General features: G+C 39.2%; 1 protein-coding gene across 1 annotated transcript in view; it reads right to left on the bottom strand.

Moving 5' to 3' along the window:
* Positions 1 to 1,231: 1,231 nt before the first annotated feature.
* LOC138024944 (uncharacterized) overlaps positions 1,232 to 25,480 on the bottom strand; it is a 69,326-nt gene continuing 45,077 nt past the window's right edge. The window contains exons 17-34 of the mRNA XM_068872142.1: positions 24,823 to 25,134; positions 23,148 to 23,459; positions 21,400 to 21,711; positions 18,180 to 18,545; positions 17,371 to 17,483; positions 16,802 to 16,860; positions 13,992 to 14,155; positions 10,929 to 11,216; positions 10,089 to 10,261; positions 8,716 to 8,890; positions 7,906 to 8,016; positions 7,152 to 7,330; positions 5,744 to 5,866; positions 5,483 to 5,553; positions 4,322 to 4,362; positions 4,117 to 4,213; positions 3,831 to 3,930; positions 1,232 to 3,455 (exon numbers count right to left, since the gene is read on the bottom strand). Coding sequence (XP_068728243.1) covers positions 3,378 to 3,455; positions 3,831 to 3,930; positions 4,117 to 4,213; positions 4,322 to 4,362; positions 5,483 to 5,553; positions 5,744 to 5,866; positions 7,152 to 7,330; positions 7,906 to 8,016; positions 8,716 to 8,890; positions 10,089 to 10,261; positions 10,929 to 11,216; positions 13,992 to 14,155; positions 16,802 to 16,860; positions 17,371 to 17,483; positions 18,180 to 18,545; positions 21,400 to 21,711; positions 23,148 to 23,459; positions 24,823 to 25,134 — 3,074 coding nt within the window. The 3' untranslated portion in view covers positions 1,232 to 3,377. The remainder of the gene's footprint in view (positions 3,456 to 3,830; positions 3,931 to 4,116; positions 4,214 to 4,321; positions 4,363 to 5,482; positions 5,554 to 5,743; positions 5,867 to 7,151; positions 7,331 to 7,905; positions 8,017 to 8,715; positions 8,891 to 10,088; positions 10,262 to 10,928; positions 11,217 to 13,991; positions 14,156 to 16,801; positions 16,861 to 17,370; positions 17,484 to 18,179; positions 18,546 to 21,399; positions 21,712 to 23,147; positions 23,460 to 24,822; positions 25,135 to 25,480) is intronic.

Here is a 25,480-nt window from a genome sequence, read left to right on the forward strand (position 1 = left end):
GGATGAAATGTCGCACTTGATCCAGAATAATAAATGCACGGGTGTTTGTGTCTTTTGTGTCTTTTGATACTCAAACATCTGTGGAAAGTAGGATGACGTAGCAGGAGAGAGTACCCGCGGGAGATCTCATAATAGCAAGTCATTCCATTATTGTAATTCCATGAATCCGGTAACAATGGCAGTATCATCAGAAGAACGCAGGTTTTGTTCCCTAATCTTGTAGCGGAACCTAATTTACTCGAGGCCACAAACGATGAGTCATCCAAAACTCAAGTTTCCACAGCCAATATGCTTTCATCCTGGCCAGAAGAGAGTTGGAAATGACACTGAGTCTCTCGAAACCGGTTGCCGTGGTTTTGGTCGTCAAGTGGCCGAGCAGTAAGGGAAAAAAGAGAGAATAAGACGGAGAGACCAAACGCACGTCCACACCTAATTGCACCACAACTGTACTCTTATACAGAGATGTAAAGAATTATGGGCAGCAAACGCGTTTCAAGTCTTACCATCTGCCTGTACGTATCTGCTCCTCAAAGTACGAGTTCTTTGGTTTGTAGCAAAGAGGGACTGGGAACGAGTGTTGCCATGGCAACATCGTTATGGGTGTCACCTTGTGCCTTGTCTGATGTACATTACTGGTGCAAAAATTTGAACAACACCCATCCAATATTTTCGTGATCAATTTTTAAACAAAAACTAGCTTGAATATCCAGGAAACGAGAGAAGATATTCCAAAGTACAACACACCATTCTTCATCATTTTTAAAGGTCTTTAAAATGAGCAAAATATATTTTTCAGTTCATGGGCACTTAAACAAAACATTTCGTTTGTTTACCTTCATTAATTATTAACGGAGTCATTAGTAATGTCCATGTAAATAGAGTGTTTTCAGATGACGTCACGATGGAAATGTTGGAGGATTGAAAGGCATTTGTAACCGCATTGGTTTCAATGCGGTAACGCTTTCTGTTTTCACGACACCGATCGAGACCGTTGGCGAAACCGTTGGTCGATTTGAAAACGCTGCCAAAAGTGGAGCGTTTTTAAAACGATACGGTTTCATCTGCCGTGTAAACAGCGAAACCGCATCGATTTGAATACGGTTACTATTTTGGGGTGAAATTTGCACTGTTCGATTCAAAATAGTGAATTTAGCACATAGTGCAGCGGTTGTTTTTTTTCCTTTGGATTTCAAAACTAGGTTAACTAAACAGTAAGTGACCCAAGTTTTAAGCCTTAATTTGTTTATTTCAACTGAATTTTTTTTATTTAACGGTCCGCCATAACTAACTTAAAAATCTTGAGAGAGCTGGATCAAGGAGAAAATGACGTCAAAGACTCACTAGTTTAAGAATGCAATGGGTTTATACGCGACTAAATTAATATGTAGCACGGGAGTTTCGAGCCTTCAGATTTTTAAACTCGTGTTTCGCATACATAATAAACTGCGTTTACACGCAGAAATTTTATGCTATTGAGTGAATGACATCACTTTTCCCTAGGTCCAACCTTCTGAGGTCCAGTCGGTCAGTTTTGAACGTGTGTAATGGCGGACCGTAAAATCCAAAACTTACTCTCAAAGTAAACTTCCTTCGGACAAAAATCAAAGCTCAAAATTTTGCCAGGCAGGTGTTAAGCAAACACACTTTCAAAATCTGACGAAAAAAGGAAGTGATTTTTTGATCATAGTACCACTTTGAACTTTACAATATGTGTTGTTACAATTTGTGCACAGCATGGTGAGCTGGAAAAAACAAGATTCCAAGCAGTAATTGTGTACAATCCAGCTCTCCAAAAAGACAAAAACAAAAAAATCCAAGCTAGATCACATTCATATTTTTAAAACACTTAATTTCTTTTGAATCATCCTGGGACGATAAAAGAAAAAATGCTTAAAAGTACTAGAAAAAATGTAATCCTACTTGAAAAACTAACTACTTGCAACAATATTGGGATAATACTTGAGGAGTTTCATCGTATTCTTCGTAATCTCTGTCATCTTTATGAGAGTAAAGTCATTTCATGTCGTATTTGAGAAAAAAAAAAAAAATTACCGTGTCACAGGTTTACCATCTATTATCAGGGTGACCTGTGACCTAGTGGTTTACTTTGGTAATAATATCTCTCTTTTGTCAGGCTGTTTACTGACAAGCTAATTGCGTGGTCATTTTATCCTCCCTTTTAAGAGCCTAATAGAGTGTAAAAAAATATATTCAAAATTTTCTAAGTTTATAAATGGCGTAGTATCAATCTATGGTCTTTCCGAACAATATTCAAACAAATTTTACCAATGCAACATTAAGAAGTTTACCTCGATGGAATTTGATCCTCTGGGTGAACGTTGCCTTAGAAGGCCTGCTGGTAGTGACTGACGTTTCGATAACCTGAGCGGAAGTCATCTTCAGAGTCGAGTTACCACAGCGACAATGCAGTACATAAAAGGGAATTCTCAAACTATCGCACGTGTACTACAACTTTACAACATACATGTTGGCCACAGACCTTTAACGACTTTACGACGCTTAATAACTAATGTCAAAGACAAAAACGACCCCAAGGACACACAGGGAGCAGTATACAAGATCACATGCTGCGATTCCCAGGCCACTTACATTGGTGAAACCGGTAGCAACTTAACACACAAACTTACAGAACACAAGCGAGTGACTACGGAATGATAATCCCAGTAACAATATTGCTGAACACCATTCAGACAGGAACAAGACATACTATCGACTGGGACACTGCTACGTGCTTAACCTATTTACTGTACGAATTATCACCAGCTCCCTGCACTTGAAAGCTGGTATACAAACTTGGAACAAAACTACATTAAACTGTTGGCAACCTTTACCTGCTCCTTACAAACGAAAACCTCAAAGACAAACCTCTAATTTCTCTCAGCTTACAAACCTACAGCAACCTTTACTTACAAACCGGATCGTAATCACCAATCACCATCCTCACAACCGAACACATCCCCCTACCAATCCCGACACAGTCCAGGGCATCACTTTATTCGTTTCAATTTCAAACCGTCACTTGACTCTGAAGATAACTTCCGCTCAGGTTGTTGAAATATCAGTCGCTGCCAACAGACCTTCTCAGGACACCTTTCACCCAAACGACAAAATCCATCGAGGTATATAACTCCTTGGTTCAAACCATTTTATACATTACGAAATTTTCGTCCTCTAGGAAAACCTCTACTGTACATTTAATGTTAGTTATGTAAATACTTGACCAGTAGCGCTTCATCCAATGAGTTTTCCAACCACATTGGCCGCCACCATCCTCCCCACCCCTCTTCTTCTCTCAACTCCATCAAGGTCACCACATTTCCGAAAAACCCGGTCAGACGATGACTTCTTTTCGTCCTCTAAGCTGTTGACACATCTTCAACGGAGGTGTTAATGTTATCTGGTTCAATTTTGAAATCTTCAGCAATCAAGTAGTCCTACCAGACAGAAGAAAAAAAAAGAAAGAGTATTGTAACGTACCATAACATTTATTAACAATATTGGTTTTGAAGAAGAAAAGAATTGAAGACAGCCACAATCAAGGCTGGATCAAGGATTTGCGTTTGAATTTCCGTAAAATGATTCAAAGTTTCGTATGCGCAAGAAAATTAAATGGCAGTGTGACAACCTGCTTCCTATGTGGTCATGTGGTAAAGATTTGTTAAGAACTTTCGTACGAACCTCTAACTAGAAACTCTATACAAACCCTTTACACATACGGCCATGTTTGTTTGGACCCTTTCTTCCATACTGAGCTTTTTTTCTTTCTTATCGCCGATATTCATAACAAAATGGCAAACAATTCGACCTACCGTTTCTTGTCTGTGCATTCGATGGAGTTCCTCACTTAACTCTTCGAAAGTTGGTCGCGTCTTGGGGTTTGCATTCCAGCAACGAAGCATAACACCATACCTGAGAACGAAGGAGAATGCCGCTCGATTAAGGCTAATCAGTAAATCGCAAGCCAAAAAAGGATATTTCATTATCGGAAAGAGAAACTTCAAGGAGAAAACAGCAATGCTTGCACAATGCATGTTTAATTTAAACATAATAACAACTTGAAAAAGGCACTGTCTTAATCACTTTATAGATACTTACAGGGAATCGCTGCAGTATCGAGGTTTCTCCAATCGACTCCCCGCTTTCAGTTTCTCTAGCAGTTCTTTAATCACCATTCCGGCATGTGGGGTACAACCTTAGTAATAAGAAACAGCAAACGTACAATTCATCGATCGTGAAAAGAGTTGAGAGACACAAATAAGTGTAACGAAGAATAAATTGCAGGCCACGAGAAGGGACTCACCTCCAGTTTCAATTTCCCAAAGAAGTACACCAAAAGACCATCTGGAAGATAACAAACGTAACCATACTATATTGAAGTACAAGGAAAGGTTACGTTTATACAAACGTTGGCCGTGTAGCACTTATATTTTAAACAGAGTTAACTGAATAGAGTGTAATGTGAAGTGCTAGATTTCAATCCCATATGAACCATGTGAGCGTTAGCCCTACTGATGGAAATGGGCCCACACAAGGACAGAGAAAAACTCTGACCAGGGTGGGAATTGAACCCACGACCAATAAACGTAACCTTTCCTTGTACTTGTACATGTTCATTGCCGTGACTTTAACATCTTCACTTCTCACGGCCTGCTCCCGTCTGACCTTGTAGCTCAGTCGGTAGAGCGGCGGAGATCTAACCCGAAGGTCGTGGGTTCAATTCCCACCCTGGTCAGAGTTTTTCTCTGTCCTTGTGTGGGCCCATTTCCATCAGTAGGGCTAACGCTCACATGGTTCATATGGGATTGAAATCTAGCACTTCATATTACACTCTATTCAGTTAACTCATACTATATTGACCCTTTCATTCTCAAGATCGAAAAGTTCATTCTCCGAACTAGTACCATAGCTTTCTTAGTTTGGTAGTCATACGAATTTGGTGATATATCAAGATCACCCCTTTTAAGCTGATAACAATCTTCATTCTCAATAACTGTTACTTTCAACTGTGAAAAGGAATGGCTCATTTTACCACTTTATGCGACGTGGCCTGGTGGTCGTTTCTGTAAGATCCCAAAACATTTTGGGCGTATTGAGAGTGATATCAGTAAAACGCCTTGTATCTTCAAAAGGAAAGCGTCAAGTCAAGCAACTTTGCAATTTTTTTTCCTCTGGTGTTGAAAACATGTTCAAAGATTCTTCAAAATGAACAGATCTTAGTTTCACGAATTGCTCTTCGGGCCCGAAAAGCTTTCGGGACTTTTGAGAAACAGGTCCATGGCCTTTGATCTGAAGTGAAGCCGACTCCACTATGTTTGATAGAACTCGCCCTGGCCACTTTATAACAGAAGGGAACATGCGCGATGACGACGCGACCAGAACACCCCAATTCCGTCAGTACCGGTCCGTCTGTCAGCCAGACCAGTCGAACTAGTCGGTCAGATTTGAGAGAAGAGAAACTTACACGTCACTTTGACTGGTGTAAACGCCTTGTTCGAGAGATTCTACCGCCATCCATTTACCTGGAAGCTTTCCCTGTAAGTAAGGTGAGAAAATAAACGCTATTCTACTGAAGATGAAGAACAACCATAGAATATCGTTGCATCATAGTACACTGTAATGGTGAATAATTACTTTCCTAATTGTACTCCTGAGAATAACGGTGAGCTTGAAAACAAGCTGCTATTGAAAACAGCAAAATTATTAAGAAAAAGAGCGATCTTACCGCTGTCTTCTTCTCGTATGCATCGTCGGTATAGATGTCCCGAGAAAGTCCAAAATCGGACACTTTAGCCACCATTCCTTTGGCGAGAAGAACGTTTCTTGCGGCCAGATCTCGATGAGCGCACTGCGGGAAAACGAAACGGAAAAAGAGTGAAAAATTGACTTAAAAGTATGAAAGTAAGCATTTATTAAATGGAACGCTCCAGACTACTTTCATAAATGGCGACCACTTTTTTATTCTTTTGTTTTAATGTTAATTAGACCTACTGCCCTCATTTTGAAACAAATATTCTTTTGAAAAGTGCTTTTCGTAACGAGGCTAGTAGGGCTTATTAGCATTAAAACAAAAGAATATTTTATTTGGCCGCCATTATGAAAGAGGTCTATGTAGGAAGATGCTGCATATTGCAAAGAAAACGAGACTCTCAGCAATTGAATAACAAACTTAAAAGAAAACGTGAAACGTCAGAGGTCGTATTTCGTGTTGCAGACCGGAAAAGAATACGACCACTAGCGACAAAGGGACATTAAATTAAGCAAGGCCGACGACAACGGTTACGAGAGCGCCACATAAAAATAGCTTCAATGAGCAAAAACACTAGCTCTGCACACCCCTCTCGTGCGTTGTACATTTTGATACATTTCTTTGCCGTTCTCGTCTTGACAACGACGTGAAATGATTGAGTTTTTGTAGGCGACCCGAGCACCTAATGATGAATTACAATTTTCTCTTTAAATATAGTCATTTTTAATTGAGTGTAGAAAGTAATTAGCGAATTGCTTTGGTTTTGCATTTAGTTCACGGAGTGATTGGTTGAAAGTTCTCGCCCCCATTTTTTCAACCAATCACAAGTGAAACGAAAACCAATCGTTGCTTGCGAGTGCACATTTTCCCGCATTTTGTGTCTGCTACGTATAATAACTTCAAGTTTTGATTGGTTTACTGAATTGTTTCCGTCCTTTTTGATTGGCCAAAGTAATTACTTTGGCTTTGGTTTTACTGCACTCGATTGAAACTCGCTCTATCCATACCGTTCTGACGAATCAGCTGCTTGCGCAATTTTGGTCATTTCAAGTCGTTGTCAGGACGAGAACGGCAAAAACTGAAGGGTATTAAATGTGAAACGGGGCGGTGCGTGTAGAGCTGTTGTTTTTACAAATTAAACCCATTGTTTCGAGGCGTTCCTGTAGCCGTCCTCGTCGTTATTGATTAATCGTTTATACAGAGGAACCTTTACTTTGGGACACCTCTATTATCCGCAGAATTTTGCACCGGAAATTAAAATGATCATATTAATATTTGTACCCATCCCAACCTCTACTCAGGGGACACCTACCCTGGTCTCGCGGGTGACCCTTGAACAGAGGTTTCACTGTATTCCTTTTAAAATTTAAGCCTACCAGATTACCTTCTTTATCGCAAGATGATTCATGCCCTCACACACGTCGCATGCTATCCTCAATCTTTCCGATGAGCTGATTTCCAACTTGTATTCATTCATGTCTTCATAATTCTGCTTTCTTCGTTCACGAAGATAATGAAGCAGATTGCCGTGTTCGGCGAATTCCACCAGAATCATTAGAGGTCCTGTTCGGTAAATATCATTTTCGTCATAGAGAGTGCCGCGTACGGGGTTTTATTCACGAGTTGTTTATGTCAAAAAACCGAACGAGCGAGGTACGAGCGAATAAGGGTTTTTGAATTGAAACAAACAACGAGTGAACACAACCCCGTACAAAAGTTTTTTGAAAGCAAATTAGAAACAAAAAAATCACTAAGAATAGAACCAAATGCATATTTAATTTAATTCAATAACAACGTTCGAGATGCACGAGATGCACGAGTGATTGGCTTGGAAAGCCCTTAACGCTATCGTTGATTGATTATACTTCCACACGTGAAAGAGCTGTACGCCATTCTGATTGGCTGTATGGACTTTTTTCACATGGAAAATAAAGCGTATAGATTTGTACAAACGAGCTTTATGGAATAAAATGTCATAGAACCCTTTCTACGTCAAATGAGAGTGGGAATTACAGACTAATTTGTCGACAAAAATTCATGCATGGATTGTAGTCTTTATCTTTCGAAAATACTCACTTTGTGAGGCGCGAACAGGATGGGGCAGGAAAGTGAGGCAGTCAACTTAAAATCGGCCTTACCGTCAACTGAGCATGCGCCGATCAAGTTCACTAAATTGGGATGATCCCCTACTGATGACATTATCTCCAGCTCGTTCAGCAAGTCGTTGAAGTCGCTTTCCGTCGCTGAACCTGGTTGGTTGACGAAAACGAAAAAGAATTAAGGTAAATGAAATTATTTCAATGGAGTATTGAAAGTGATTTTATTCCCTTATTCCCGCTTGATGATTGGCTCTTAAAGCACGCGCCATATTCCCATATTCCAAGCCAAGCCAATCAGAGGGTTTCCCGCGTTTATCATCGGCTTTTTTTTTTTTCATGTCAGTATTTTCTCTGCGTTGTGATTGGCTCATTTAATCAAGTGCGTCCGATTGGCTATTAATGGGGCTCTACGACCAACGACACTCAATTCAAAGTGCTCTTGCATGCAATGAACACATTTACTGTTTTTTAAATATCTTTAAGGCCTTAACTCTTTCCAAGTCGACGGGGATCATTATGGCCTCTGAAAGTCCGATACGCCATGTGTGCGTTACGTTTTTTTATCCTCGACTCTGCCCCGAGAGGGTTTTCACCGGGAAGTTATTTCGGGTTTCCCATAGCCTCCTCTATAAAGCCAAAACTTGATTTGATTCTCATTGATTTCATTTGATTTCGAAGGAGGACGTACATTTCGTTCCAGTTTACGCTTCCTTCTTGCGAATGCTTATTTATTAGTATACGTTGACCCTTTGACCTTTCGATTTTGAAAACGTCGACTGTGGTATTTCCATGACATGTGGCATGTGGAATTTCGATTCTGGGAATTCGAATGTCCTGGTCTTTACTCACGTTTTAGCTTTTTTACAGCACAAGGGACGATGCGGCCATCTTCTTCGGTTAACTCTCCTTTGACCACAATTCCAAACTCTCCTTTTCCAAGAACTTTGCCCAGTGTTACCAGGTGACGTGGAATTTCACGCCATGCGCTTGCTCCGTTCGGTGCCTTCACAGCGAATTGTCGCTGCTGTCACGGAAATTGAGAAATATGAAAAAATTAAGTGATTTAGGTTTAGCCTTAGAAACGACTCAGACAATCAAGCTTAGGTGAAGGTTTACGTTACACATAACATTCTGTGAATGAATGTTCCTTCAAGGGAACAAATGAGCCTAAAAAAATGACACGCTTCGAACTGATGAGTGGCCTTGTAGCTCAGTTAGTAGGGCATTGTATCAGCTTCGCAGAGGCCATGGGTTCGAATCCCGTTGGAGCCACCTGAACCAGGTGATCTGGTGACGTAATTCGGAGGACTGGGGAGAAAAAAAAATTAACGCCGTTTCCCACAACCGAGCGTGGCCTTACTTTCGAATTCAACATGGCAGAGGCGAGGTTAGATCTCGTCGGGTCTACTTCAGTTCATTCAGTAACAGGAAATGTGGTAGACACGGAATGATCTGTTGAGGTTTGGCGATGGAAATACTGCAGGGAGTTCGGAAAAAAACACCGAAAACCGCGGGCGGTTGTGGGATACGGCGTTAAAATTTTCCTTCCCAGTCCTTCAAACACGTCACCAGATCACCTGGAATTCTTCAGGAGGTAAGTGCGGAGATCACTTCTCTCTTTCGTACGTAACACTATTTTTTGTACACCTCTAAGACAATGAAACTGTAAAAGACGCGCAGCTCCTTTGAGTTTGGAGTTTTATGGGGACAAATTTTGACATCTAAACAAAAGTAGCGCAAATCTAAGACTAGCTTTTACCAGCCACAAAGCAACTTTCTCAGAAGCATTAACTTGTAGTGAATAAGCATATGATATCCTAATCTAATTCATAATATAGATATCGAAAAAATATCGGGATTGTTCTTGTTCCTAATATTTGATACCGCAAAGTTCAGATGCTTTAGTGTTGGTGTGCGGCCTTCGTGCAAGAGGTCCTGAGTTCGATCCCCGGATCTCACATCCTTGTTTCGACTTCTTTCCTTTCAGTGTAGCCTAAGTAGCATTAAATACCTGTAAAAAGGAGCACTGATGGAGAGGGGGGAGTAAAATGAGCGCACCGTCGACCTCAGGTTTGTCAGTTGAATTACTGTTACGAGTTATCGACGTTAAATATGGTTGCTTTACTTTTTACTTTTACTTTACAATCTCAGCAATTAATAGGCTACATAATCGTGAGGTTTACTGGTATATAAAGAGGTTATCATTAATATTACTGACTTACTTTTTCCAGTGTCACCGGGTTCATGGGCACTGTTTCATCTGTATAATCACCCTTCAGTTTTCTCTTCCTCCATCTTCTATATACTAAGAGAGCTCCCACTCCAACGATGAGCAGTAAGAGGATGGGAAGAGCGATAGCTAGTGCCAATGCTGAAGTGCTCATCCCTGTAGAGGCTGAGGCAAAAAACATGGAAATGGCACTAATTAAGATCAACGTCATGATGACAATCATATTAACCGTGATGTTGATAATGGTCAAGATGACGAAGGCGCTGTTGATCATCACGATGAACACTGTTGGGACGTCAAAGAACCCACACACTGTTCGGTGTTGTGGTCTCTCTTCCTTTCACATTCATGCCATGAATGTGAAAGGAGGACAGACCACAACACCGAATGCTATTGTTTTCTGCGACATGTACTTGCGGTGCCAAATTATGTGAAAGGTGACATATTAATTTGCATTTCCAGAACAAGTCGTCTGGGATTGGTCAAAAGATTTAGCTGTGGGAATGCCTTGGTCCCGTTGCAGAATTTGCCTACTGTCAATCAAACCATTTCGAGTATGATCTGAAATATGAGGTGCGATAAAGTGAACAATTATAGAGGTTTTGCATGGCAGCCATGTTGCATGGCAGGAACAATAGATTCTTTTTGAAGCATGACGATAACGTCCAGGGAAAATTTTTCATTCTCTAATAAGTTGCATTTTCTTGGAAATTGTCAAACATACAACAAATAATGATCCCGACAGGACAAGCCGTCATTTCCAAACGCCCCTCTTCAGGAGTCAGCAATGCGGAGTTCGCAATTTACTGTCATGTACAGTCAATAAACCTACCTTTTTTGGTACGCAGTTGCAATTCCTCACTAGGTTCTCCTTTTCCAAACTCATTTTCCGATTTCAGCCGCACGAAATACGGTGTATCCTGCTCTAGGTTGTAAAGCCTGTGGTCTTCTCCCCCAGTGAAGACGAATTGAGTCCATTTTTTCAGTCCAAACTTTTTAAACTGCAGCCAGTAACCATTAATGGCGTACATGTCATGCAATTTGGGGTGAGACCACGTGACCATAACGTCAGATGATGTGAGGTCACTAAACGCTAGATTAGCCGGTGGAGGGGGGACCTCTGAATTGAAAAAGAAAAAAAAGATTCAGGGTCAAAGGGAAAAAGGAATAAAGACAAGCAGGGAAAGCAGGGGATGAAAAATTCACCAAGACTGCTGGATTAAAAATAATTTAAAATATAATTTGCTCTTAGCCTTGGTTTAAAGGAAAATATTCACAGATGGTTACCATTACAACAGATCCGCAAAGAAATAGCTAGGTTAGAGACTTTTTAACGAACCTGGTTTTAATTATTGTTGTGATATCTACTACAGCTGATTGTCTTGAGTTGTTCTACGTTTTGTAAGGTTACAGCTATAATTTATGCTGTATTATTGTCAATACGCGCGGCCAAATGACAAACTGCCCTCTGTAAAACGCGCCTTTTTACGCGCCAAACGGCAAATGTGCGGGCTGAAAATACATTTGCCGCCGTGATACTGATTGGCTGCAGAGATGTCAAACAACTTCGCTCGGCCAATGAGATTGTCCTATTTAAGGACGTTCGCGCCAAAATCTTCCTACGGTGAGATTTTCTTCATTTCTCGCCTAGAGTTAGGTCATAAAGTACTTACTCCAAAAATGAAAAGAAAAAATGGGGGTCACCGACTTTGTTTCGGAGAAAATGGCAGTGGAAAAATGCCTTAATTTCGAGAAATCGGTCATAATAGCGAGATGTAGGCTCATCTGCTCATCCATCGAAAATCATAAAAATAAACTGTTGGAGTGAAAGTTTCCGTGCATAAGTTTTTAGGAGTGAGATTTTTAGATAATTGTATGCCACTAGGTATGTGGTAAATAGTAGAGTTCATCCTCGACGAGCGTTTTCGTAAGCTCTATCCGTTGCAACCACTACCAGAATTCGATGGCACGAGGAAAGAAAATGTTAAAAAAAGATAACTTCTTACGGTGAGAATTTTTTCATTTCATCATATTTTGTAGATAGTAAGTAAAGTAAGATGATCTGAACGAGTAAAATCGATGTGATTTTGCAAAGCTCTTGGAAAAGTTCGTTTGTCACGCTTTTGCGTGACCTGTCGGGCAAGGACTGGAACCCAAGAGAGGATCGATCGTTGAAGAGATGAAAGGTTTTTACCGAAAAAAAAAACCTTTCTCGAGCATAGCAACGAAGTTTTAAGCAGGGGTCATCTTCATTTGGTTGGTGTTTTGTATAATATCTCTTCATTGCCGTCATGCTCATCCTCTGGAGTGTGTTTTTTTGTGAAATTCAATCGCTGATTGTTTCCACGCAGGTCCGCACTATTCAAGCGGACGAGGACGAAAATACTGCTCAATTTTCACGAAACTAAAGGAAAAGAACTTTAAAAACAGGCATTCACTTTGAACTTAAGTTCGTAGGGTAATAAAAACATTAGAAAGGGACAGCCCCATTAAATTTACGCAACGGTTCGTCCTGGAGTTTTCCAAACTTTCAGCCACTAGTCTACTCGATCAGCTACCTTTTCCAGAGCTTTTCCATCCTCCCGCTCACTTCTCTTTGAAGTTTCATGATGATTCGGAAATAAATGTGCCATTCTTTTGCCGGCCTGGAATTTTTTCCTCGGCATTTTTGTCGCCATGTTATTTTAACTGATGCTTGAAAAATTTGTATGAAAGTCAAGTAGACTAGTGCACGACTGATAAAACCTCGCGAATATCAGTCGTGCAGTAGTCTACTTGACTTTCATAAATATTTTAAATCAATTTTGACTGATCACGATCTTCTCTGATCCAGCGCTGTGCAAGACTTATCGTCCACGGTTTTTGCAAAGGTTTTAAAACCTCAGCTTCACTAATGCTCGAAGTAATGCGTGACATATTACAGTCGCGTTACCTGCGCAGTAACGTTGCGCACAAACAATTAGCGCGAACGTCCTTAAGTGAGAGGATTACTTCTTCATTTGGTCTACAATCCGCACTTCAAATGTATACATTCCTTTCATTCTCACAACCTTTGCTTGTATAGACTGAGGGACATTTCCATACCATAGTTTCATGCTCCATCTCTGTTAAAGAAGTTTTTCTTATTAAATGAATTGGTACGTTGCATCGGCTCGTAGCATCATTTGCACCCTCGCTCCGCTCTGGCGCAATTCGTTATGATGCTACTCGGGCCACAAATAAACTATATGCCCTCCAAAGTCATGTGATTGTCCTATGGTGGTAATTTTAATCCTGGGGTTATCGATTACCCAAGAGTAAGTATCTGGTATCAGGTCCGTCTCCACCAACGTCATAAAAGTGTCTTTTTTGCGGGAAATTAACAATAAACCAAATGTTGTACCCAATTAAAATCTCCCGAGGTTAACATTCCTTGTGTGTTGTGTTTGCATTATAATGTAGCAATCACAGGTAAATGATATGCAAATACCTGGAAGAAAGCGTTTTATTCCCAAAGGGTTTGAATTGGTTACAACATCGGTCTATTGTTTATTCCCCGCAAAACGTGGTATAAAAATGGACACTTTTCTGACGCTGATGGGGACTAAGACAATTTAGGCAAATTGGAGCACTCGAAAACGTGACTTTAAATCAAACAGAACTCAGTTTAACCGAAGATGAAATTTTTGTTTCTTTTTTCACACACGTAAACAGCAGTTCTTTTTAGGCAGAAAAAGGAAGGGATTTGCATGATAATCGAGTATACATCCCGGGCAATTAGCGTAAGAAACCAACATGGCGGTCTCAACTGCCATGAATGAAAATGTTTACGTCGGTTCATTGTGATGTATTCGTCACAAAATCTCCAATCTGATTTCTTGCGGATATTGTCTTGTCACAACAGGGTTTTACAAACCTCTTAATTGAAAAACTGGTTTCACTTTGAGGCTGCCTATTTTACCACTCTTCACGCTCACTCTAAGAGTTTTGCCAACTTTCTCTGCAACCACCGTCGGCTCCTTTTCGTCGGTTTTGTCCACTTTAACAATGACCCGAAAACGTACTTTGACACTGCCATTTCTGTAATAAATAAATAAAATAATAATAATTAACAATTATTCGCCGAAGGCGAATAATTGTTTTAGTATAAATACACAGGTGATTATTTCAAAAAAGAGAAAAAAAAACACTTCAACGCGAAATCATCTTCACTTACAGTGGCAAAACGACTACTGGCAGCCATTTTATCCGTCGAGGTGATTATCGGCTGATAATCCGAGATAGCGAGCCAATGAGAGCGCGTGATTTTGTATAATCACCTGTGTGTTTATACTCATAATAAATAAAAAAAATCAAGTCTTCATTAACCAATTGACCACTGGGAGTGAGACTTGACAGATTTTACTCTGTCTAACGCTAGACGATTTTACTCGTCAATTTGGGGCGTCCTAGGGCGTTTGAAGTGTCAATGGGTTAATAGTAACTGTACTTTGAGGCCCGCATAAGCGTTTTGACATTTGTTTAAACATGCATTCAATACTTTATGGCACTAAACGTCGAGAGCGTTTGATCGGGTCGTTCAACATTGTAATAAATGTTTAAAATGATCAAATCTTACTGAAAGAGTGCAGAATCAAAGTTAACCTGATTTAAGCTTTCATCGAACAACCATTGAATTTGTTTTGCTCTCGTTATTGCAGTAGTGACAAGGATGAGATAGGCCTCGAGATTTTCGATCATTTTTGTTCAGTGTGTCGCTGTGTTAAAATTATTCACTTCAAAGCTTCACCTATGACATCAGAACAAAAAGAAGCCATATTTCCATGCAATAATATGATATTAATAACTAAGTGAAGTACGATCGTCCGGGTGAGTGTAGTACAGGCTACTGTTTGGGATGACAGAGACTGACCTTTTGACAAGCAGAAGGGAGACCATCATCGGTCAGTGTCGGAATCAGGTGATTTGTCTATCGTCAGTAGATGCAATAAATAAAATGGTCGTTGAAGAGGATTGGTCAATGGAACGAAGTCGTGATGTTATTGGTCGACTATCAGTTAAGTCTTGATGTCATTGGATGTGAAGACCACATACAGTGATTGGCGCCTAAATTTGTACAACCTTAGTCTCGTACGTATGTTTCTAGACAAAGGATTTTTCACACGAGTGTGAGGCTTAGGATGTACATTGCCATTTATGCATCGGTTTGCAGTTTTGTAAATAAATGGTAAATTTTAGAAATACAATCGCTCACTGCCAGAGCTTTGCCAACTTTCTTTACAATCACCGTCGGCTCCTTTTGTTCGGTTTTGTCCACGTTAAGAGTTACCCGAACAAGTACTTTGGCACTGCTATTTCTGTAACAAAAATTAAAGTCTCCTTTAATTTTAAAGTCCTTTCTGGTCAGCACTATCGGTTTCACATTTCCTTAAACATGCATTCAACACATTCTTGAACCAAACGTCGAGAGAATTTAGTCAGGACGTTTTTAAATTTCATCATTTTTAACACAATTTTAACAATATTAAAACATTGTTAAAGTGTTAAAAATGGCGGAAATTTTGTTGAAAGAGTGCAGAATCAAATTTAATCTGATGTAAGCTTTCATCTAACAAGCATTCACTTCTTTTGTTTGCATTCGTTGCTGCAGTACAAGGAGGAGATGGGCCTCGAGATTTCCGATCAGTTTTGATCAGCATGTGGGGCTGGATTAAAAGGATTCACTCAAACGCTTCACGCATCACATCATAACAGATAGAAGCTACATTTACAAACAAGAATATAATATTACAACGAGTTAAGCACGATCGATCGTACGGGTGAAGTCCTGAGAAGGAAGCATATGTTTGGGGTGACATTAAATGGCGTTTCGCTTTGAAAAACGTCAATAGATGGTATAAATAATCTGCTCGTTGACGCGATTGGTCAACGAAGTCGTGATGTCATTTGTCAACTGTCAGTTAAGCCTTGATGATATTGGCTGTGAAGACTATAAACAGTGATTGACGCGTTTCGATCCATGTTAGTCTAATGTCTGTACGTGTATTCTTCGTAAAATAAGTCGATCAAATATTGTTACTAAAATAAGTTGGCCAGTACATTATTTGTCTGCTTTTGATGTCGTTGATAAGTGGCTTGTAGTGTGCGGAAAGTTGAATATTAACTCAACCAGTCAGCGCACTCTACAAAAAACAGACATTAGTAAAAACTAAAACAGTGGATAGCGTTGATCGCGCGCGCTGATTGGCTACTCAAACTCCGGATATCCTTTGCTATTCACCTCCAAGCAATTCGCGCGGAATTTGCGCCCGAAAATGTTGTAGTCTTTGCAGGAATAAATGAGTCAAAATCATCTTTTTGTGCTGTATTATCTCACTGTTTTAGTATATACGAAAACAACCATTCACCTCAGTGTGGGTGGCTAGTGTTGGATATTTGTATTTTTTAACTATCCACCACTAGCCACCTCCACTTCGGTGAATAGTTGCTAATTATCACAATTTTGTCCAATATGAACAGAACTTTTCATTGGTTTGCAGTTTTGTCCCGCCTCAGTGTAATTAAGACCAATAATATGAGTAACAAGCCTTTGGAGTTTTCTTTCCAAACTCGTATCCCTCTCGAAATAACAAATAAATTGATCTGAGCTAAAGCTAATACTTTCATTCAAAGGAATAGCAGTTAAATAAACGGTAGATTTTGAAAATAATTATCTCATTCACTCACACAAATCCAAGAATTTCAATTCTTTCAAATCCTTCGATATGCATGAATAACTCAGTCAGCTGTCGAAAAAGGTAAAGAAAGAAGCATTTCAAATCGTAACAGTACACGTTTTCGTAACAAAACCCACAAAGAGGAAAGCTGAATTACTGTAAGAGATCTGTTGCGCATCGATTTAAATATTTAGCCGAAATGCTGATAATGAAATGTATGAGCCTGTGAAGGATAAGTTTACGCTCATCAAGAGGAAGAGGAAACAAGAACCCTAACCCTAACACGCACACTGTATTTGCAGGACGTTTAGCTTCAGCTGCTAACATTGTGACACCAGGATCGGATCAGCCGATCGATGACGATAGAGATGATAATGATGATGATGTCGGTGACTATTATCAACACGTAGAAATGAAGTTGTTTTGCTCTCTGAGTCTTTTAATTCTAATCATCAGTTGACACGAAGTCTTTCAGTACTATCATCACCTCTAGCAACATATTTCTTGACCAATCAACGAGGATCATTTTCATTTCTGCAATCGTCCACGCATTCACGCGAATCGATATTATACTCCTACCTCTTTTTCAACCTTTTTTTCCATTTCTTGATACCTTACTGACGACTTGTTTTCCAAGTCTTCGTCGAAGACTTCATCCTCAAGAGTTATTGCCACATCAACTTCCACGATATCTAAAATTCAAATGTTTAATTTCAGGACGCATCTATTTGGAATTTTCCGCGATAGGTGTTTCACATTCAATCTCTCGTGACGTGACAAAATGTTCGAAAGCAGGATGTCGAACAAAAGTAATTAAAGGGCGGACCATTAGAAATATATAAACAAAACAAAACAAATAAACAAAAACAAACAAAAAACAACAACATTCAAGCAAGGAAGATTACCTAAAAAAAAGAAATCCTGCAAGCGGTTAATTGTGCTTAAGAACGTGCAACGCTTGCACCCCAGAGAACAATCCTGTAAACAGTTTGCCTCAAATTCTTCACACAAAATCCTACCACCTCTACTAGGAGCCCGAATTTAGGAGCTTAAAACTCAACAGCACGTAAGTGTACGTTATGGCATTTTCACACATCAAACCATCTTTAAAGTAGTTCTTAAATAAGATTTGGCTTGCATGAGTGGCCTTTCTTAACCCCGGATATGGGTAATAATTTATCATGCTGTTGCAAGACTTGTGATACGCTGGAAGGTCTGGTTTCGCGGAATACCTGTCAAAAACGCAGTTCCACAAATACAATGAAGTTGGATTCTCCTGGTACATAATGGGCTTCTAGAAACTACTCACTAATTTTCTATCAAGCGGTAGCGGACAGGGATAACTCTTGATCACAAGAAGACAAACGTTTCTATGATTTTGCTCTCACCTTTGTTTACTGTAAGGTTAACACTTTTTTCATCTCTTCCAGCCAAATTGACAGCGCGACACTTGTAAATTCCACTGTCGCCAACTCGAGTGTTAAACACCAGTAAAGAGCCATCTTTCTGAAGAATTTTCCCTCTCGTTCTATTAGTACCATCATCAAGAAATTCGGTTTCATGAACGTAACGCGACGCATTGACAAAGTAGCCATCGGGCAGAATCCAGTGAAAAGTCGGCCCTGGGTAACCCCGTGCGTGACAGCGAAGTGTCACGTTTTCCTCCGTGCCTGATGAAATCGGCGGATCGCTCTTCCAAATATAGGGTGGAACTGATAAAATCGGCGGATCAATTTTCCTAATATTGGGTGGAGCTGAAATCAATAGTGAAAAGTCAATAACGGCACCAGACATTAGGCGAGCATTTCCACTAATTTGCGGGATTGCAGAAAACCACATTGCGTCTCATTTGCACCTCCTTATCACAATACAAAAGAGCTCAGCTTTAAAAACTCATTTTCACTAACGAGTGCACTTTGCAGTTGTTGAGTGAGTGAGTGAGTGAGTGAGTGAGTAAAGTCCTTATTTAAGGAGGGTAGTACACAATAGTATAGAACTGACAAAACAAACCTGTAGCCCACGTGAGAAAAACGAATTAAAAATACAAGACAATCTAAAATCCTAAGAGATTAAAAAACCGATATCAAAAAGCTAGTACAATATAAGAACATCAGTGAAAACTTAAAGGACATAAATGAGCTAAAGGTTAACTTTTTTCACTTAATTATTCCATCTTGGTCACGACAAAGACTCATAAAACTTGATCTGTAGAAACGGTATTTAATTAACGATATACAAGGACAGAATGAAAGTTGAGTGCTCACGCTGTCGTAAAAAGAACATCCTTTATTTTTTGTGGTCAGGAGCTATTAATGTCGAGCAAAATACCTTCATCTTGTTTACTGGTTGAGTAACCTGTAACCGGTTGGGTAAGGGAGCTTATGGGGGAATCTTGAGCTATTTCTGTAAAGTTGAACGAGATATGCCAGATAATCTCTGAAAAATGATGCTTTGGAAATTCAAAATTACATTAGCGCCTTTCCCACCCATAAAGTTGCAGGCCTTTTATGAAATAGAACCAATAGAACTGAAAGATCAAGTTTGTGATAACAATGGAGCAATGGAACAGAAGGAAGCAGAAATGAAAAGTGAAGAGAAGAGTGGTCGCAGGCCTAGGAAGATCAAATAGAACTGAGTTATAGCTTCGGAGATGAAACAGAATGGGCTGACATGTATGAATCAACTGGTGCAGATGTTGAAAACACCTATCGGACCATCGGATGCAAATGAAATTTACTGTGATGACAGTAGGGACTCCGATGATATCATGAACATCCTAAAACAACCCTGAACTATTGCCAGTGCTAAGAATACGTTTTTCAACAAGGCACTGCTGACTACTAGAATATGAAAGAATACAAGCATCAGAGATATATCATCTAAGGAGTTGCATACTGCAATGTCAGAAGTTTGAAAAGTATTTGTCTTTTTTTCCCCACTGTCACGAGTGAATAGAGAAAAAACGAATGACTATATACAAGTCCTCTGGCCCTACAACAAGTCAGTTAACGAACTGCTCGCTAGCACTTTTAATCAAGGCCTTCCCACCAAACTGCAGTATGTTGTGCTGGCGCAAAAAAAATTATTAGCTTAACGTTTCCTGGTGATGTCCTGCCACAGTTCAGTACATGTCACAGCTCTTTGAGGAGTAGAAACCGATTCTCTATTCCGTGTGTGGTGTGCCCTCTGTCCCAGACAACGTGCGTTATAAAACACATATAAAAAAAAAGGTGACCAAAAATCATCTTTTTACACGTACTTTTTCTTAAACTATTTTGCAGATCATCAATTATCCTATTTTTGCACTTCACATCTTTATGAAACCTGCCTTTCTTTTAAATATTTCACAAATTTCATGCACATTTATTGAACGTCGTTAACTCGAAAAATGTTATTGTTATTGCCATTGCTAAAACAATTACAGTCCCTGGAGAGACTTCCTATAGAACTCTTATAAAAAATTGGAAGTAAGAGGGACTGGTCTCCCAAACAAGGGAGCAGACTCAACAACAGGACACAATAAAATAAAAGGCTTAAAGTTAATTGGTCACACACAAGGGAAGCTCAAGCATAAAGTAGCCAAGAAAAATAGAAGGGCTAATTCGTTGGGGGAGGTCCAAGAGATGATTAGGCCATACCGCTTCAGTAGCTTGGTAAGATCACTAAAAAGGTCAAAATTGGAGGAAGAGGAACGAAAATTTGCATTTACGTTAAGTCAGCTGCAGAAAAATATTAAATAAAAGTTACTGGTTTATTATCACATAGAATGTGAAACAATGCAAATCTCTGAGATCTTTCACCTCAGGAGTTGCATATTGCAATGTCAGAACTTTGAACAGTATTTGTCTTTTTCCGTTTCCAATCCACTGCCACGAGTGAATAGCGAAAAATAGTGTTGGCTAATGCACACTTCTTTGGAATGACCGATTGAGCTGAATACTCAGAAGGAACCACCGATCTGAACAAATTGTTCTGTCTACACGTTACGACATTTACATGAAACCACTATCAACAGTCTACACGGTCTACCAGGGCTTAAAAGTTGGTGCTATCGTATTGTCAAAAATATCTTTTCACCGTGAGTAAAATGTGCTTTGCACTTGGTGTGCAAACGCCGGAAAATTGTTTCAGGCCTAGCTTAAACGAAATATAAGACTTGTTTCTTTACATGTAGTTTCCGATTTACTAAAATAAAGTAGAAGATAAAGCTTTAATTGAAGCGAATTTTGAGCTGATTGTTTAAAGTATCCAAATATATTTTGCGCCTCTCGCAAACCCAAAGATTTCGAAAAAAAAAAAAAAAAAACTTTGCAAAGCAAACACCACAAAATGAGCAACAGGTGGAAATACCGGTCGCTTAAAAGAAATGACTGAACACAGTGAACTGACTACAAACTGGACATTACATTACCAAAGATTCACTCATCCAGGCAGAACAATAGTGATTAACAAAGTTACAACATCTTAGGGGACAGGATGAACATCCTGTACGTCAAAGCTGCTCTACAACTTGCCAGGTCAGTTCCCTTTCATTCCTACACTTAAGAAAGGAAAATATGAAGCCGCTCATCCCATTATGACGAATTCTGAACGTACATGTTTACATACCTTTTTGCAGTGTTTCCACTTCATAACATGGTTCCATCAATGGTGACCTTCCAATCTTGGTATAGGCTGCTATTTTAATGCAGTAGTTGGTGAAAGGTTTCAGTCCGCCAATTAAAGCAGTGGTTTGACTTGCAGTTGCATTCTTACTGAAATATTCAGATTGACCTTTCTCATTGTAAAACACCCTGTAGCCAACAATAATACCATTTTGATCCTTTTGTGGTATTTCCTCCCAAATAACTCTAATGGTGTGAGCATCCACTGCTCTTGTTCCATCTCGCCCTTGCTTGATAACTGGATCAGAGCTCGGAGCTATTTATAAAACACAAACAAAAGAAAAGGTAACCAAAAATCATATTTTTACACATACTTTTTCTTAACTATCTTGCACTTCATCAATTATCCTATTTTGCACTTCACATCTTTATAAAACCTGCTTTTCTTTTAAATATTTCACAAATTTTATGCACATTTATTAAAAGTCGTTAACTCGAAGGGTGTTATTGTTATTGCCATTGCTAAAACAATTACAGTCCCTTGAGAGACTTCAGGGTGAACTCTTATGAAAAATCGGAAGTAAGAGGGACTGGTCTCCCAAACAAGGTAGCAGACTTAACAACAGGTGGCAATAAAATAAAAGGCCTAAAGTTAATTGGTCACACACAAGGGAAGCTCAAGCATACAGTAGCCAAGAAAAATAGAAGGACTAATTCGTTGGGGGAGGTCCAAGAGATGATTAGGCCATACCGCTGAGTAGCTTGGTAAGATCACTGAAAGGGTCAAAATTGGAAAAAGAGGGACGAAATTTTGCAATTACGTTAAGTGAGCTGCAAAAAAAAAATTAAATACAAGTCACTGGTTTTTTATCACATAGAATGTGCAAAAATGCAAATATCTGAGATCTTTCACCTCAGGAGTTGCATACTGCAATGTCAGAATTTTGAACAGTATTTGTCCTTTTCCCTTCCCAATCCACTGCCAGGAGTGAATAGCGAAAACTAGTATAGGCTAATGCATACTTTTTTGGAATGACCGATTGAGTTGAATACTCAGAAGGAACCACCCAAGTGCAACATTATTTTACAATGATTACGGATCTGAACAAATTGTTCTGTCTACACATTACAACATTTACATAAAACCAGTATCAACAGTCTGCAAGGTCTCCCAGGGCTTAAAAAATGGTGCTATCGTATTGTCAAAAATATCCTTTCACCGAGAGTAAAATGTGCTTTGCACTTTGTGTGCAGGCTCCGGAAAATTGTTTCAGGCCTAGCTTAAACGAAATCTAAGACTTGTTTCTTTACATGTAGTTTCCGATTTACTAAAATATAGTAAAACGTAAATATTTAATTGGGGCGAATTTTGAGCTGATTGTTTAAAGTATCCAAATATATTTTGCGCCTCTCGAAAACCCAAAGGTTTCGAAAAAAAAAAAAAAAAAAACTTTGCAAAGCAAACACCACAAAATGAGCAACAGGTGGAAATACCGGTCGCTTAAAAGGATTGACTGAACACAGTGAACTGACTGCAAACTAGACATTACATTACCAAAGATTCACTCCTCCAGGCAGAACAATAGTGATTAACAAAGTTAAAACATCTTAGGGGACAGGATGAACATCCTGTACGTCAAAGCTGCTCTACAACTCTCCAGGTCTGTTCCCTTTCATCGCTACACTTACGAAAGGAAAATATGAAGCCGCTCATTCCATTATGACGAATTCTGAACGTACATGTTTACATACCTTTTTGCAGTGTTTCCACTCCATAACATGGTTCCATCAATGGTGACCTTCCAACCTTTGTATAGCCTGCTATTTTAATGCAGTAGTTGGTGAAAGGTTTCAGTCCGCCAATTGAAGAATTCGTTTGACTTGCAGTTGCATTCTTACTGAAATATTCAGATTGACCTTTCTCATTGTAAAACACTGTGTAGCCTGTAATAATGCCATTTTGGTCCTGTTGTGGTATTTCCTCCCAAACAACTCTAATCGTGTGAGCATCCACTGCTTTTGTTCCATCTCGGCCTTGCTTGATAACTGGATCAGAGCTCGGAGCTATTTATAAAACACAAACAAAAAAAAGGTGACCAAAAATCATCTTTTTACACGTACTTTTTCTTAAACTTTTTTGCAGTTCATCAATTATCCTATTTTGCACTTCACATCTTTATGAAACCTGCCTTTCTTTTAAATATTTCACAAATTTTATGCACATTTATTAAACGTCGTTAACTCAAAGGGTGTTATTGTTATTGCAATTGCTAAAACAATTACAGTCCGTGGAGAGACTTCCTGCAGAACTCTTATGAAAAATTGGAAAAAAAAAGGAACTGGTCTCCCAAACGAGGTAGCAGACTCAACAACAGGAGGCAATAAAATAAAAGGCCTAAAGTTAATTGGTTACACAAAAGGGAAGCTGAAGCAAACAGTAGCCAAGAAAAATAGAACGACTAATTCGTTGAGGAAGGTCCAAGAGATGATTAGGCCATAACGCTTCACTAGCTTGGTAAGATCACTGAAAAGATCAAGTTTGGAAGAAGAGGAACGAAAGTTTGCATTTACGTTAAGTGAGATGCACAAAAATATTAAATACAAGTCACTGGTTTTTTATCACATAGAATGTGAAACAATGCAAATATCTGAGATCTTTCACCTGAGGAGTTGCATACTGCCACTGCCACGAGTTAATAGCGAAAACTAGTATAGGCTAATGCATACTTCTTTGGAATGACCGATTGAGTTATATACTCAGAAGGAACCACCCAATTGCAACATTACTTTACAATGATTACGGATCTGAACAAATTGTTCTGTCTACACATTACGACATTTACATAAAACCAGTATCAACAGTCTACAATTTCTACCAGGGCTTAAAAATTGGTGCTATCGTATTGTCAAAAATATCCTTTCACCGAGAGTAAAATGTGCTTTGCACTTTGTGTGCAAGCCCTGGAAAATTGTTACAGGCCTAGCTTAAACGAAATCTAAGACTTGTTTCTTTACATGTAGTTTCCGATTTACTAAAATACAGTAAAACGTAAACCTTTAATTGAAGCGAATTTTGAGCTGATTGTTTAAAGTATCCAAATATACTTTGCGCCGCTCGCAAACCCAAAGGTTTTGAGGAAAAAAAATTTGCAAAGCAAACACCACAAAATGAGCAACAGGTAGAAATACCGGTCGCTTAAAAGGAATGACTGAACACAGTGAACTGAGTGCAAAGATTCACTAATCCAAGCAGAACAATAGTGATTAACAAAGTTACAACATCTGAGGGGACAGAATGAACATCCTGTACTTTAAAGCTGCTCTACAACTTTGCAGGTCTGTTCCCTTTCATCGCTACACTTACGAAAGGAAAATATGAAGCCGCTCATTCCATTATGACGAATTCTGAACGTACATGTTTACATACCTTTTTGCAGTGTTTCCACTTCATAACATGGTTCCATCAATGGTGACCTTCCAACCTTGGTATAGCCTGCTATTTTAATGCAGTAGTTGGTGAAAGGTTTCAGTCCGCCAATTGAAGCATTCGTTTGACTTGCAGTTGCATTCTTACTGAAATATTCAGATTGACCTTTCTCATTGTAAAACACTGTGTAGCCAATAATAATGCCATTTTGGTCCTGTTGTGGTATTTCCTCCCAAACAACACTAATCGTGTGAGCATCTACTGCTTTTGTTCCATCTCGGCCTTGCTTAATAACTGGATCAGAGCTCGGAGCTATTTATAAAACACAAACAAAAAAGATGACAAAAATCATCTTTTTACACGTACTTTTTCTTAAACTATCTCGCACTTTACATCTTTATGAAACCTGCTTTTCCTTTAATATTTCACAAATTTCGTGCAGATTTATTAAACGACGTTAACTCCAAAGGTGTTATTGTTATTGCCATTGCTAAATCAATCACAGTCCCTGGAGAGACTTCTTGCAAAAGTCTTGTAAAAAATTGGAAGTAAGAGGGACTGGTCTCCCAAACAAGGGGCATACTCACCAAAAGGAGGAATAAAATGAAGGCCTGAAGTTAACTGGTCACACACAAGGAAAGCTCAAGAGTACAGTAGC

The sequence above is a fragment of the Montipora capricornis genome, chromosome 11 (genome assembly GCF_036669925.1).
Source record: "Montipora capricornis isolate CH-2021 chromosome 11, ASM3666992v2, whole genome shotgun sequence".
Lineage (NCBI taxonomy): Eukaryota > Metazoa > Cnidaria > Anthozoa > Scleractinia > Acroporidae > Montipora > Montipora capricornis.